At 45.2% G+C, this 12,149-nt stretch overlaps 1 protein-coding gene across 1 annotated transcript; it reads left to right on the top strand.

Moving 5' to 3' along the window:
• The first annotated feature begins 3,134 nt into the window (after positions 1–3,134).
• IQCF1 (IQ motif containing F1) lies at positions 3,135–5,015 on the top strand. Its single transcript, XM_023548107.2, is given in 2 exon segments — positions 3,135–3,149; positions 3,987–5,015. Coding segments are annotated over 2 exon segments (546 nt in total). The 3' UTR covers positions 4,518–5,015.
• Positions 5,016–12,149: the final 7,134 nt, after the last annotated feature.

The raw sequence follows: 12,149 nt of genomic DNA on the forward strand, positions 1-12,149 counted from the left end.
ACTGAGGCAGGTGATTTTTTAACTAGTCAGTTCAGTTGGGTTGGGAATGGGTTGCCACTGTAGTTTCATTCAATTTGGCTTCAAATGTCTTGAGGGTGGGATCAAACCCCTTTCTCTAGCAGTTTTGTGGACTCTCAGCACAGTGTGACTTAAGACTCTCTCTGTTGTCCAGCCCAGCCTCTAGCTTCCTGTGCTGCTCCTGAACCAACAGAAGTCCCAAGAGGGAGAATGGTAAGTTCAGAGGTCTCACGCTGTGTGTGAGGATTTTCCAGATTCCAGTAAGGCCAGCAGCTCACGTGCAACTATTGAAAGCTCAGCTGGTTTCTCCTTATCCCAGTAACATTCCTTTGCATATGGCAGGTTCTGTGTCCAGAGGCTTGATAAATATCCACAGGCATGAAAGCAGCAAGCAACCACCAATCTCTGCACAGCTAGAAAAGGACAGTCCCATTCTGGAATTCTGTTTGTTTAAACTTCCCCTCTTAGCCAAAGTTCTTTGATGACTTTAAAGAAAAACATGATGTTTGTGATTTATTCAGTGTTTTGTTATTATTATGGTTAACATGGGAGCGATACCCTTTTGTGACCCTGTGCATTCTAACTGGAAGTGGAACTCTCTGACGTTCTCATGAAGTGGCATCCTTTGTCCTTTCTGGTTCCTCTTGAGGGAAGCCCTTCCTTGCCTTCGCCTGCCTTTTATACTATCTTGTTTCCTCTTTTGATGTTACCAGAACTTCTTGGTCTGCACGGGATGTGAATTATTCCCACGTATCCTGATCAGTAATTAGATTTTGAATTTAATTATTTCTGTCTTCCTCTTATCTCTCAAATAAGTCGATGCCAACCATTTAGGCTGTGAGGAAAATGGAGATTATCCTTCCAGACAAGGCTTTTGTGATTGTGTGTGGTGTCAAAAACTGATTAGTATCAGAACATTATCATTCTCAAACTGACTGATACAGCACCTTCTCTGTCACACTCCACCCTATAAGTTCCCAAATCCTGAAGTGTAACCCTGACTCCCTACACCTTCACCCATTAACTTCACATTGACACCCCTTAGCCTCAAATAGTCTTCTCTTCTTCCCTACATTTCTCACAGTCCCACACCAGCCTTCCCCTCCTTACTCACCCTTGTTTGTGTTGTTGTTGGGTGCCATCGAGTTGATTCCAACTCATAGCAACTCTACGTGACAGAGTAGAACTGCCCCATAGAGTTTCCTAGGCTAAAATCTTCAGAGGGACAGATTGCCAGGTCTTTCTCCTGCAGAGCTGCTGGGTGGGTTTGAACCACCAACCTTTTAGTTAACAGCTGAGTGCTTAACTATTGCACCACCAGGCCTTCTTCTGCTTATCCTACATATTCTAAATGCACTTCTCAGTGACCTTGGGACTATAACTCTGAGGCAGGACCAGAACCTTAAGTTTACCCCTGGGCCTTGGCCAGAGGTCCTTCTACTCAGCTCTGACTTTCTGGCTCCAGGTGGGTCTCCGAGGCCAGGAGCTGATCAAGGTAGGGTGCTGCTCTGCATTGGTCACTTCTCACCTATCTCCTGACTCTGGCCTTGAGGCTTTCAAGGGGAGAGGAATACAGGAGAGCAATTAAGGCCATTTTAATCTGAGATATGGGCCCAGGCTTCTCTTGGAGACTTCATGGGGTTCCCTGGGCACTCTGTGGATGGGTCAGATATGGGTCAGCAACTGAAATCTTCTCTCTAAAGGTAATCATTGATAGTAGTTTGGGTATGGACTTTTTCTGCTCCTTTATATGTACTTACAATTTAAGTTTATAATTATATACCTAGCTAAATTTGTTTATATAGATGGAATCAGTTATCTTCAAGTTTTTAACTTATAAATACATCTTCAGTATATGTCCTTATCACTCAATTTTTTTAAAAATAATTTTTATTTTGCTTTAAGTGAATGTTTACAAATCAAGTCAGTCTGTCAGATATAAGCTTATATACACCTTACTCCATACTCCCACTTACTCTCCCCCAATGAGTCAGCCCGCTCCCTCCATCCAGTCTCTCCTTTTGTGACAATTTTGCCAGTTTCTAACCCTCTCTACCCTCCTATCTCCCCTCCAGACAGGAGATGCCAACACAGTCTCAAGTGTCCACCTGATACAAGTAGCTTACTCTTCGTCAGCATCTCTTGCCAACCCATTGTCCAATCCCTTCCATGTCTGATGAGTTGTCTTCGGGAGTGGTTCCTGTCCTGAGCCAACAAGAAGGTTTGGGGACCATGACCGCTGGGATTCCTTTAGTCTCATTCAGACCATTAAGACTGGTCTTTTTATGAGAATTTGGGGTCTGCATCCCACTTCTCTCCTGCTCCCTCAGGGGTTCTCTGTTGTGTTGCCTGTCAGGGCAGTCATCGGTTGTGGCCGGGCACCATCTAGTTCTTCTGGTCTCAGGATGAGATCACTCAATATTTTTAACAGTTATGCAGTATACTATAGCATGAAAGGACTGTAAACCATTTAATCCATCCCCCTATTGATGGATGTTTAAGTTTTTGTAGTTTTATGCTATTACCAATGACTGACTATCTTGATATGCCTTTACACCAATGGGTCAGTATTTCTGATGTCTTACCTTTGTAGGCAGGTCTTTGCCCATTTTTGGCAGAAAAGAATGGGCAGCATTTTTGTCTTTTCCCTGGAGAGAGCTCAACTGTTGGGATCCATCCTGGTACCTGAGTCATAGCTGCCCTTATGACATCCAGTCATAGCTGCCCTTATGACATCATAGGCCTTCCCTCCTCCACTCTTTCTGCCTATGTCATGAGTAGGAGAACACAGACCCAAGGGGATTTGAACCATCTACACCCAATCCATGTGCGACCAATGGTGAGTAAGAGAGAGCCAGACACAACAGTCTTATTAAGGATGTCTCCATAGATCTCTCAGAATGAGAGGACTCCCCTGACGTCTGAAGACTCTGGGGAGACCTGGAAGTTTGGGATGTGTGGGATACTAAACAGAGAGAGAGAGAGCTGTGCCTCAGTCTTCCTCATGTTGATTACAGGGGGAGAACCAGCCTGAAAAAATTGGTAAACACATTAATGATGCCGTGCCTCAGCAGGCAGGGAAGTTGACTGGTCCATCTTCAGTACCACTGACCTCCATGAAGAAGGTGAAGGTAGGAGGAGCCCTGGCTTGGATGTTGCTGATCCCTGTGTCCTATTGTTTTGGCTAGAGTCTTTTGCATGGTCCAGAACTTCGAACGAGGGTCAACTCATTCTTGTCTGTCCTCTTCCCCATTTCCTTTTGAGGCTAAAAGTGTTCATCTGGCTGAGACAGAGAGTAGGTGATAATAAGAAGACATCCAGAAAATTATGAGCTCCAGATCACACAAGGCTGGGGATGGGAAGGTGGAAGCTGTGGTTCTGGAATGGAATGGGCAAGATATGGGAAACTGGGCTTAGTTAGAACTATCTGTGTGTGCACATGTGTGTTTGAGCTTGTGCGTATGTATTTTCTTGTTAATGAAGATTTAAAGTGTGAAAGTAAAAAAAAGTGAAGATGAGGAAGAGATAAAGAGGTCAAACTTTCTGGGATAGGGGAAACTTAATACCTTGATGTAGGAGAGAGCAGGTTGCGAATTTTACCTGGAGTCAGGGATGAGAGGGCACTGGGAACAAAGGATGCCACTTCTCCAGCAGGTGGGTGGGGTCTGAAGGGACAGGACATGGATACTGGTTAGGTGGACAAGCCCAGGAGGAACATGCTAACACTTTGACCCATAGATCACGGTGGTCTTGCCCTAGGCTAGCCAACATAATCCATGTAAACTGAGCAGCCAGGACCAGTGTACCCCCATTTTACATTATGGGGACACTGAGACTTGGGGTAAGGCAGTATACCTCTGATCATTAACCAGTGAGTGGCAGAAGCAGGACATCTGCCTTGTCTTCTGGCTCCAGTCAGTGCTCTGCCAGTGCGCCTGAATTTCAGAGGAAGGGGCAATTATTGATAGAGGATCAGAGCCCTTTCCTGGCATATTGTGGGGCTGAGGTGGGCAGGAAACATTCCTTTAGTGTCCCCTGGTTTTTCTTGCAAGCCCCCAGAAAACCAAAAGAAGTCCCCCAACAATGATCTGGAAGTTATAAAGATCCAGGCCTAGTGGCGTGGGACGCTGGTGCGCAGGACACTGTTGCATGCAGCCCTCAGGGCCTGGGTCATTCAGTGCTGGTGGCGGCTGATCCTGGCGAGGCTTCTGGAGAAGAGGCGGCAGGCTGCGCTGGAGGTCTTTACAAGGAAGGAGTGGGCGGCAGTCAGGCTACAGTCCTCGGTCCGCATGTGGTGCATCCGCAGGCACTACTGTCATGTGCTCAAAGCTGTCCGCATCATCCAGGCCAACTGGCGGTGTTACTCCTGTGCTTCCCGGGGTTCCATCAAGGGCCACTACAGAGTCATAGCCAACCAAGTGCATGTCAAACTGGAGTTCTTCCTGGGCTCAGGGCCTTGCATTATGACAGAGCGTCTTCTCCTCCCAATAAAGGAGTGAAATGTTCTTCCCTCAGCCTCTCTCTGTTTGACAAGGTCCAGGAAGTCAAGGCACACAAAGGCAAATGATGGCAGCTTTGAGGAATCAGCAGGGGTTGTCTGAGGCCCCGCGCGTAGAGGATTCTGAGCCCTTTGTCCAGACTGAGTAGGGACTGTGATTGATTAGTGATGTGGCTGAGCACTCGGCTGATAACCAAATGTCTGGCAGTTCGAACCCACCATCCACTCTATGGGAGAAAGATGTAGCAGCCTGCTTCCGTAGATTTACAGCCTTGGGAACCCTATAGGGGAGTTCTACTGTGATCTATAGGGTCACTATGAGTTGGAATCCATTCGACAGCAATGAGTTTAGTTTTTTTTTTGTCTGCCATAGACAGGAGTGTTGGGGGTGCAGGGCCACTATGTCAGCCAACTCTAGAGAGCTTCATTCACATGTGGCCTGTGTAAATGGCCCCCCACACCCACCCCACCCCATGGTTGGTAAAATAGAAGTGTGGAATTGTGGTACTGGTGATGGCACTGGAAACACATTTGTCAGGAATTTACTCACCTGGGTTTAGTTACTCAGACCTTGTTCCCCCATCCCCACCAATGGTTGAGAGGAGCCCACTTACCCCTAGCCCTGAGATGCTGCCCAGCTGGGGCCCTATACTCATACTCAGCCTCTAAATCAGAATCTGAGACCCAAATTTGAAGCTGTTAGAGAGCGCAGCTCAAGTCCTCATTACTACTTCAAACTCCATCTGTCCCTTGCTCTCCAGTCCTTAATGGAGGCTGGGCTCCTCCTTGTCCAGACCTGGCTAGTACAGGGAGTTCCAAAGGGATGGGGATGAGAAAAGAAAGTGTTCTACTATTAGAGAGCCCTCAGGCAAATGCCAGGCCGTAGACATAAACCCAGGTAAACCCTCAATAAGGCTGGCTCAGACAGAGTTGGCTTCTGGTGGTTCCCCCCATGAAGACTTGGGATGGGATTACAGCCCAGGTGATGATAAAGGGGCAATTAAGAGGTCAAGGTTAGGCTGTCCCTCTGCCCTTTTGGATACTGTAGACAGGGAGGGGTCTGGGGTCTTGGGTTATTCCCCTACCAAGTCTGCAAGCTCAGAAACTATGTCCTAGCCCTGCTGTCTTACTTATCTACTGCTGCTGTAACAGAAATACCACAAGTGGATGACTTTAATAAAGTGAAATTTATTCTCTCACAGTCTAGTAGGGTAGAAGTCTGAATTCAGGGCACCAGCTCCAGGGGAAGTCTTTCTCTCTCTGTTGGCCAGGAGGAAGGTCCTTGTTATCAGTCTTCCCTTGGTCTAGGAGGTTCTCCATGTAGGAACTCCAAGTCCAAAGGATGATCTCTGCTCCCAGCACTGCTTTCTTGGTAGTATGAGGTCCCCCACTTTCTGCTCATTTCCCTTTTCTTTTATCTCTTGTAAGATAAAAGGTGGTATAGGCCACATCCCTGGGAAACTCCCTTTACATTGGATCAGGGATGTGATCTGAGTAAGGGTGTTATATCCCACCTTAATCCTCTTTAACATAATCTAGATTAATCTTGCCTCGTTAACCACAGGCAGAGATTAGGATTTACAACACACAGGAAAATTATATCAACCACAAAATGGAGGACAATCACACAGTATTGGGAATCATGGCCTAACCAAGTTGACACATGTTTTTGGAGGACACAATTCAATCCATGACACCTGTTCCATCTACTCTACCCTGGCGAGCTGGACTCTCGGCTCACGTGGTTATGAGATGATGCCTGGATGTCTCAGGCTCCAGCTCTTGCTTTGCATCTGGGATGAGTACTGTGTTTCCTGGCTCTGTCCCTCCATGTCCTGCCCCTTGTTTCTCACTCAGGCCATACTATTGCAACATATGGGTCTCTCACTCCTGCTCTGAAGGATTTCCGTCTCCTTGCCTCCCATTGTCTAGTGAGTGTCTCAGAGCAAAGAGTGAAGACTTTGGAGCCAGACTGACCTGGGGCAGAATCCTGGCTCCACCACTCACTGATGTGTGGCCATGTGCAAGCCATTTCCCTTCTCTGAGCCCCAGTTTTTGAGCCGTGTAATGCATTTGGTTAGCCCTTCCTTTCAGGTTTGCTCTGAGGATTTGCTATAATTCTCTATCTTTTACATGTAAAAAGTGATCAGTGTTTCTTTCTCTGTCTTGTGTGTGTGTTTCTGTCTTGTAGTGGGCACCCGTCCCTCTGTGTATGTCAGTCCCCGTCTCCTTCCAGGAACTGCTCCCCTCAAGCTCTGGTCATGTGGTATCTGCTGCCATATTCTCATATGATCCCACCTCCTTGTCTACAAGGATTGTTCCAGGGATAGTCACTTTACCAGGCGGGGCTATTCACGGCACCTTGCCCCTCTGGGCACTGTTGTTTGGCCCAGGTCTGGACCTCTGACCCAAGGTGTGTGAGTCAGATCCTGTCCCCAGGCCTGAGGAAGGGGGCAGCTCCTCTCTAGTGGGGAAAGATATAAAACAATAGGCCCAGATGTTGTCAATAGCCCCTTTCTCCCAGGGGCAGGGGCTTGGTTCAAGAAAAGAGAATGAAGCCAATAAAGAAAAGTGGCAGGGATGAGGGTCAGATCAGTTTAGTTGTCTTTAAGCCCATTATTTCCCAGCTCTTCCCTGTTTTGGAGTTCAACAATTTCTGTGGTTTTGTGAAATCATTCAGTAGTCTCTCAATAAAGTACCCTTTCACCAGGCTGAGTTTGAGTTTTGTATCCAATTCCTGGCCAGTGTTGCTGGGCCTCTGTCTCTGTCTGAAGGGGTCTACATTCTGGCCAAGGATGCTGGTACCTCCCTCCTGAGAACTCCCGAGAATTCAATGCGTGAGTATGCCAGGGATGGCAGTGATGGAGGCGAGTGCCCAATTAGGCAGCGGTGAGATGAATGTGGTGGTGGAATGAGGGCAGGGGCCCAGGAGGCCACAGTCCACTGTGGTAAAGGGAGGTGTCAATTAATCCAGGCCCTGCTTCAAGGAGTGCAGAGCCTTGGGGAGGTTTGGTTACAAGGTCAGTTTGTAATAAGTATTTGAAAGAAGAAAGGAAGGATGGGAGCCAGTCAGTGAAGTGGTGGATTCCCCTCCATCCGGGTCTCCCACAAGCTCAGCATGTCTCTTTGGTAGGCTTGGCTTCACCACAGTCTCCCAGTAACGCTGTGTCAGCCAAAAAGTATGCTGCCTTTGAGAGACCTTGCCTTTGTATGGCCTTTGTCAAACCTGAGTCTGGTTCATAACAATGCAAGCTTAACAAATAAATGAATGGAGGACGAGACAATAAAAATAATGTTTAAAGCATACCTAAAGGAATATTTTGGTAAAACTTAACAGTTACCATTCTTAGAATTAAAAGCAGACTATACACCTTCTAGAACACTGGATACATTAAAAGTAATGATACATATTTTATATACCGAAAGATCTAAACTCAAAAAAGTAAAAAACACAAAAGAAGTAAGAACTTACTTGAAGTTCTACAAATATTCAGTGAAATGTCTGCAACGTGCTAGGCAACATGGGGAACATGGCAGACAAGATTTCCTTCCTCAACAACAATGCAGCCTAGCAAGGAGACAATTAAAGAAGCTGTTATAATACTGGTGGTAACTGTATGTTCAAAGTACCATAGAAGCACATCAGAGGGAGACATCCAGACCAGGAGAATCAATGGAGACTTTCTAGAGGAATTTAGGAGAGCATCAACACTGTAGGACCAAAGATCAAGAATGAGCTGAGACAAGAAGGAGGAATAAATTGGCCACATGAAAGGCTAGGAGTGGCGTGGGGAGGGGATTGTGTTTGAGGAGCTGGAACTGCATGGACAAGTGCCCAGAGGGAGGAAAGAGCATCTTTCATGAGTAGACCTGGAATGAAGTACATATGGGTACAGCATGGACTGCAGCACGAGTGTTACATGATGAGACTGGAGGTATTCAGTGGAGACATTGGTGAAGGAGTGGAGACCTTATCAAGAGGCGATGGGAAGCACTCAAGGGCTTTAATGAAGTGCTTTACTTGATCACATTTGTATTGAAGAAACTTCACTCCTGCAATTTGGAGAATGACTCTAAAGGGGCGAGGGAAGAAAGATGTTACAATGATGCAGAGTTCACATTACGGTGGCTCATGTTCTTAGAGTAAGTTGTTGTTGTTAGGTGCCATCAAGTCGGTTTTGGCTCATAGTGACCCCATGTGCAACAGAATGAAACACTGCCCAGTCCTGTGCCATCCTCACAGTTGTCGTTATGCTCGAGCCCATTGTTGCTGTGTCAATTCATCTCATTGAGGGCCTTCCTCTTTTTCGCTAACCCACTATTTTACCAAGCATGATGTCCTTCTCCAGAGACTGATCCCTCCTGATAACGTCCAAAGTATGTGAGACATAGTCTTGCCATTCTTGCTTCAAAGAAGCATTCTGGCTGTACTTCTTCCAAGACAGATCTGTTCATTCTTTGGGCAGTCTATGGTATATTCAATATTATTTGCCACAATTCGAAGGTATCAATTTTTTATTCTTTATTTATTTATTCTTTATTCATCATTTCAAATGCATATGAGGCGATTGAAAATTCCATGGCTTGGGTCAGGCACACCTTAGTCTTCAATGTGACATCTTTGTTTTTAACACTTCGAAGAGGTCTTTTGCAGATTTACCCAATGCAATGCATCTTTTGATTTCTTTTTTTTTCACATCCTTATTCAATACATTATGCACCTTGACGATGACTACGAGCAAAGTATACTCAGAGTTCACTGTGTGCCAGTGACTGTGCTAAGTGCTTGAAGTGTTTTATAAAGAGTAATGTGAACTAAGATGGCATTGGTGGTTCAGTGGTAAAATTCTCACTTTATATGCAGAGAGACTCAGCTTCCATTCCTGGCCAGTGCACCTCAGGCACAGCCAGCACTTGTCTGTCGGTGGAGGCTTGCATGTTGCTATGCTGCCGAACAGATTTCAGGATAGCTTTCGGACTCAGCTGGACTAGGAAGAAGTCCTGGCGATCTACTTCGAAAAAGTCAGTCAATGGCAGCCCTATGGATCACAACAGTCCATGGGGTTGCCATGAGTTGGGGGCGTCTTTTGATTTCTCGACCGCTGCTTCCATGGGTGTTAATTGTGGATCCAAGTAAAATGAAATCCTTGACAACTTCTATCTTTTCTCCATTTATCATGATGTAGCTTACTGGTCCAATTGTGAGGATGTTTGTTTTCTTTATGTTGAGGTGTAATCCATACTGAAGGCTGTGGTTTTTGATCTTCATCAGTAAGTGCTTCAAGTGCTCTTCACTTTCAGCAAGCAAGGTTGTGTCATCTGCATATTGTAGGTTGTTAATGAGTCTTCCTCCAATCCTGATGCAGCATTTTCTTCATATAGTCCAGAGGCTTGGATTATTCGCTCAGCATACAGATTGAATAGGTAAGGTAAAAGATACACCCCTGATACACACCTTTCCTAATTTTAAACCACATAGTATCCCCTTTTTCTGTTCGAATGAGCACTTCTTGATCTATGTACAAATTCCTCATGAACACAATTAAGTGTTCTGGAATTCCCATTCTGCAGGTTTTATCCAATGTTATCCTTCTTCCTCTTCTGTCTTTGTCTGGAAGCTCAGCTGAAGCCTGTCCGCCATGGGTAACCCTGCTGGTATTTGAATACCAGTGCCATAGCTTCCAGCATCACAGCAATGTGAAAGCCCCAACAGTTTGACAAACTGACAGACACGTGAGGGCCTTAGGGTAAAGTGGGAGGGAAATAATGCAGTTTTGTACAAATAATAGGTCTGGGTGGAAGAAACACCAGTCAAAGATTGGTAAGCTAAACACAGAGGAGCCCATACAAAAACTCATGGAGAGAAAAAGAAACATGTAAACAATTGTTTAGGAATTTATTTCCAAGGAAAGTTAATCTTCCTGCTTCCAAACAGAAGAAAATTTTACATAAGAATACTGAGCATTTTCAATGAAATTAATGAGTATGAACTCTGTGAAATAACTTAAAGATTTGCCCTGAAATGAAGAAAAAATAGAATTTGCAGTTCAAAATGGGGCACCCGGTTTTGGGATGATTTGATATTAAGACAACACTAAGGCAAATTCTGGTTAAGTGAATAGTTGTAATAGAAAATAGATTAAATGTAGAAGAGAATATTAAAATATTTAACAGAAGAAAAATTTTCCTGAAATGAAAGACATTAACACATAGATCAAGAGGACTTACCATGTCCCAGGAAATTTTAATAGATAATGGTAAAACACTAAGCAATTTTCTATTAAAACTTCTGTACTTCAAGTTAACTGATCCTGTGAATACCAGGAAAAAAATGAGATTCATTTACAAGGACGAAATTTAATAATGTCCAGTTCCCAGCATCATTCAATACCAAAATGAGTTTGTCCTTAGAGTTTTTGAGGTCAAAGAGTTTTACCCCCGAATTCAGCCAAGTGCTTATTCTTGTATGAAGTTGACAGAAAGAGACTCCCAATTAACCCATGGAAGATTGCACCCATGGACTCTTTTTGCAAAACTATTTTATTATCTAATCCTGCTTCCAAGAGATTCCACAAAGTAATGAACTCAGGAAGACTCCTGGTATCAAGATGATGGACTAGTCATTCTCTAAAAAATTTCTTCTCCTGATCTAAATCCGTAAAATTTATAGAAATGATAAAAATCACAACTGAAAAATCCCAGCTACTATTCCGAGCAAAACCTGAAACCACAATGTGTTCCTGAAAGGAGGGGCACACAGCATGCCAGCGGGAAGCCAGCACTGCCCTGGGGACGGCCAAAGTAACCTCACAGGAACCAGCCTCTGCCACATACCGGGAAGCCATCTTGGCTCCCCCACTAGGAGGTCACTGTGCCCACTGCTCTGAGGAGCCACTGCAGTCATGATAATCATCTAGCTAGATGCCAGTTAGCTCCTGAGTGGCACAATCTGTTGAGCGCTTGACTACTAACAGAAAGGTTGGTGGTTTGAACCCGCTCAGAGGTACCTTGGAAGAAAGGCCTGGCAATCTGCTTCAGAAAGGTCGAAGTCTTGAAAACCCATAGAGTGCAGTTCTATCCTGCACATATGGAGTCTCAGTGAATTGGAATCAACTCGACAGCAACTGGTTTGGTTTCGTTTCTTTTTTTGGATGCCAAATCAGCCAACTCATGGGATGCACATGAGGCACAAGGAAAAATCTGTTCCCACAGTTGAGTGCACAAGCAAGGATCACCAGACAGCACCTGATTGGTCATGGTGAACACAAAGAGGCAGATACCCTAGCTGCCCTAGTAAGATACATGCCTACCAGAGGGTGGGAGAACCTTGCAAAGACTCAGGGATCAGTGACATGAGTGAAGTCCAGTGAGTGGGGCATGCCAGGACATCTCTTCTAAGATAAAAGACAAGCTGTGACACCTGGTGCCTGGTAACATTGCTTTGATTCATTTATTTGGTACTCTGGATGGCTGCCAGTTTTAAATGGGACCCAGAGCAAGTGAGAGCTCTACAGCAGGCCAAGTCCGTGGGACAAGCAAGCCTCTGACACTCAGGCCATATGATTCAGCAGATCACGCTGTGCTAGAATTATTTGTACTAATAGGCGAATCACAGTGCAGCCACCAGGGCTCT

This window comes from Loxodonta africana, chromosome 22 (genome assembly GCF_030014295.1).
Source record: "Loxodonta africana isolate mLoxAfr1 chromosome 22, mLoxAfr1.hap2, whole genome shotgun sequence".
Classification (NCBI taxonomy): Eukaryota; Metazoa; Chordata; class Mammalia; order Proboscidea; family Elephantidae; genus Loxodonta; species Loxodonta africana.